This window comes from Penaeus vannamei, chromosome 6 (assembly GCF_042767895.1).
Source record: "Penaeus vannamei isolate JL-2024 chromosome 6, ASM4276789v1, whole genome shotgun sequence".
NCBI lineage: Eukaryota > Metazoa > Arthropoda > Malacostraca > Decapoda > Penaeidae > Penaeus > Penaeus vannamei.
Window position 1 is genome coordinate 20,936,562 of NC_091554.1, and position 2,500 is coordinate 20,939,061.

General features: G+C 44.9%; 1 protein-coding gene across 1 annotated transcript in view; it reads right to left on the reverse strand.

Moving 5' to 3' along the window:
- LOC113816773 (uncharacterized) overlaps positions 1–2,500 on the reverse strand; it is a 45,938-nt gene that overhangs the window by 1,699 nt on the left and 41,739 nt on the right. The window contains exons 10-12 of the mRNA XM_070122402.1: positions 1,198–2,500; positions 1,132–1,163; positions 1–1,097 (exon numbers count right to left, since the gene is read on the reverse strand). The exon at positions 1–1,097 is cut by the window's left edge and continues 1,475 nt beyond it; the exon at positions 1,198–2,500 is cut by the window's right edge and continues 13 nt beyond it. Coding sequence (XP_069978503.1) covers positions 1–1,097; positions 1,132–1,163; positions 1,198–2,500 — 2,432 coding nt within the window. The remainder of the gene's footprint in view (positions 1,098–1,131; positions 1,164–1,197) is intronic.

Genomic DNA, 2,500 nt, shown 5'->3' on the forward strand with positions numbered 1-2,500 from the left:
AGGTACTTGTTGACGTGGAGGTACTTGTTGACGTGGTTGTGGTTGATGTGGAGGTACTTGTTGACGTGGTTGTGGTTGATGTGGAGGTACTTGTTGATGTGGAGGTACTTGTTGAAGTGGTTGTGGTTGATGTGGAGGTACTTGTTGATGTGGAGGTACTTGTTGACGTGGTTGTGGTTGATGTGGAGGTACTTGTTGACGTGGTTGTGGTTGATGTGGAGGTACTTGTTGATGTGGAGGTACTTGTTGAAGTGGTTGTGGTTGATGTGGAGGTACTTGTTGATGTTGTAGTTGATGTGGTTGTGGTTGATGTGGAGGTACTTGTTGATGTGGTTGTGGTTGAAGTGGAGGTACTTGTTGATGTGGAGGTACTTGTTGACGTGGTTGTGGTTGACGTGGAGGTACTTGTTGAAGTGGTTGTGGTTGATGTGGAGGTACTTGTTGACGTGGTTGTGGTTGATGTGGAGGTACTTGTTGACGTGGTTGTGGTTGATGTGGAGGTACTTGTTGATGTAGTTGTGGTTGAAGTAGAGGTACTTGTTGAAGTGGTTGAGGTTGATGTGGAGGTACTTGTTGAAGTGGTTGTGGTTGATGTGGAGGTACTTGTTGAAGTGGTTGTGGTTGATGTGGAGGTACTTGTTGATGTGGTTGTGGTTGAAGTAGAGGTACTTGTTGAAGTGGTTGAGGTTGATGTGGAGGTACTTGTTGAAGTGGTTGTGGTTGATGTGGAGGTACTTGTTGATGTGGTTGTGGTTGATGTGGAGGTACTTGTTGATGTGGTTGTGGTTGAAGTAGAGGTACTTGTTGAAGTGGTTGAGGTTGATGTGGAGGTACTTGTTGAAGTGGTTGTGGTTGATGTGGAGGTACTTGTTGATGTGGTTGTGGTTGATGTGGAGGTACTTGTTGATGTGGTTGTGGTTGAAGTAGAGGTACTTGTTGAAGTGGTTGTGGTTGAAGTAGAGGTACTTGTTGACGTGGTTGTGGTTGATGTGGAGGTACTTGTTGATGTGGTTGTGGTTGATGTGGAGGTACTTGTTGATGTGGTTGTGGTTGAAGTAGAGATACTTGTTGAAGTGGTTGTGGTTGAAGTAGAGGCACTTGTTGAAGTGTTTGAGGGTGATGTGGAGGTACTTGTTGAAGTGGTTGTGGTTGATGTGGAGGTACTTGTTGAAGGGGTTGTGGTTGGAGTAGAGGTACTTGTTGTAGTGGTTGATGTTGATGTGGCCGTACTTGTTGACGTGGTTGTGGTTGATGTGGAGGTACTTGTTGAAGTGGTTGTGGTTGATGTGGAGGTACTTGTTGATGTGGTTGTGGTTGATGTGGAGGTACTTGTTGATGTGGTTGTGGTTGAAGTAGAGGTACTTGTTGAAGTGGTTGAGGTTGATGTGGAGGTACTTGTTGAAGTGGTTGTGGTTGATGTGGAGGTAGTTGTTGATTTGGTTGTGGTTGATGTGGAGGTACTTGTTGATGTGGTTGTGGTTGATGTGGAGGTACTTGTTGAAGTGGTTGAGGTTGATGTGGAGGTACTTGTTGAAGTGGTTGATGTGGAGGTACTTGTTGATGTGGTTGTGGTTGATGTGGAGGTACTTGTTGATGTGGTTGTGGTTGAAGTAGAGGTACTTGTTGAAGTGGTTGAGGTTGATGTGGAGGTACTTGTTGAAGTGGTTGTGGTTGATGTGGAGGTACTTGTTGATGTGGTTGTGGTTGAAGTAGAGGTACTTGTTGAAGTGGTTGTGGTTGATGTGGAGGTACTTGTTGACGTGGTTGTGGTTGATGTGGAGGTACTTGTTGAAGTGGTTGTGGTTGATGTGGAGGTACTTGTTGATGTGGTTGTGGTTGATGTGGAGGTACTTGTTGATGTGGTTGTGGTTGAAGTAGAGGTACTTGTTGAAGTGGTTGAGGTTGATGTGGAGGTACTTGTTGAAGTGGTTGTGGTTGATGTGGAGGTACTTGTTGATGTGGTTGTGGTTGATGTGGAGGTACTTGTTGATGTGGTTGTGGTTGAAGTAGAGGTACTTGTTGAAGTGGTTGTGGTTGAAGTAGAGGTACTTGTTGACGTGGTTGTGGTTGATGTGGAGGTACTTGTTGATGTGGTTGTGGTTGATGTGGAGGTACTTGTTGATGTGGTTGTGGTTGAAGTAGAGGTACTTGTTGAAGTGGTTGTGGTTGAAGTAGAGGTACTTGTTGAAGTGGTTGAGGTTGATGTGGAGGTACTTGTTGAAGTGGTTGTGGTTGATGTGGAGGTACTTGTTGAAGTGGTTGTGGTTGATGTGGAGGTACTTGTTGAAGTGGTTGATGTTGATGTGGAGGTACTTGTTGATGTGGAGGTACTTGTTGATGTGGTTGTGGTTGATGTGGAGGTACTTGTTGAAGTGGTTGATGTTGATGTGGAGGTACTTGTTGAAGTGGTTGATGTTGATGTGGAGGTACTTGTTGAAGTGGTTGTGGTTGACGTAGTTGATGAAAAACAATAACAGTCATCGTTCGTGTCCATTGTACT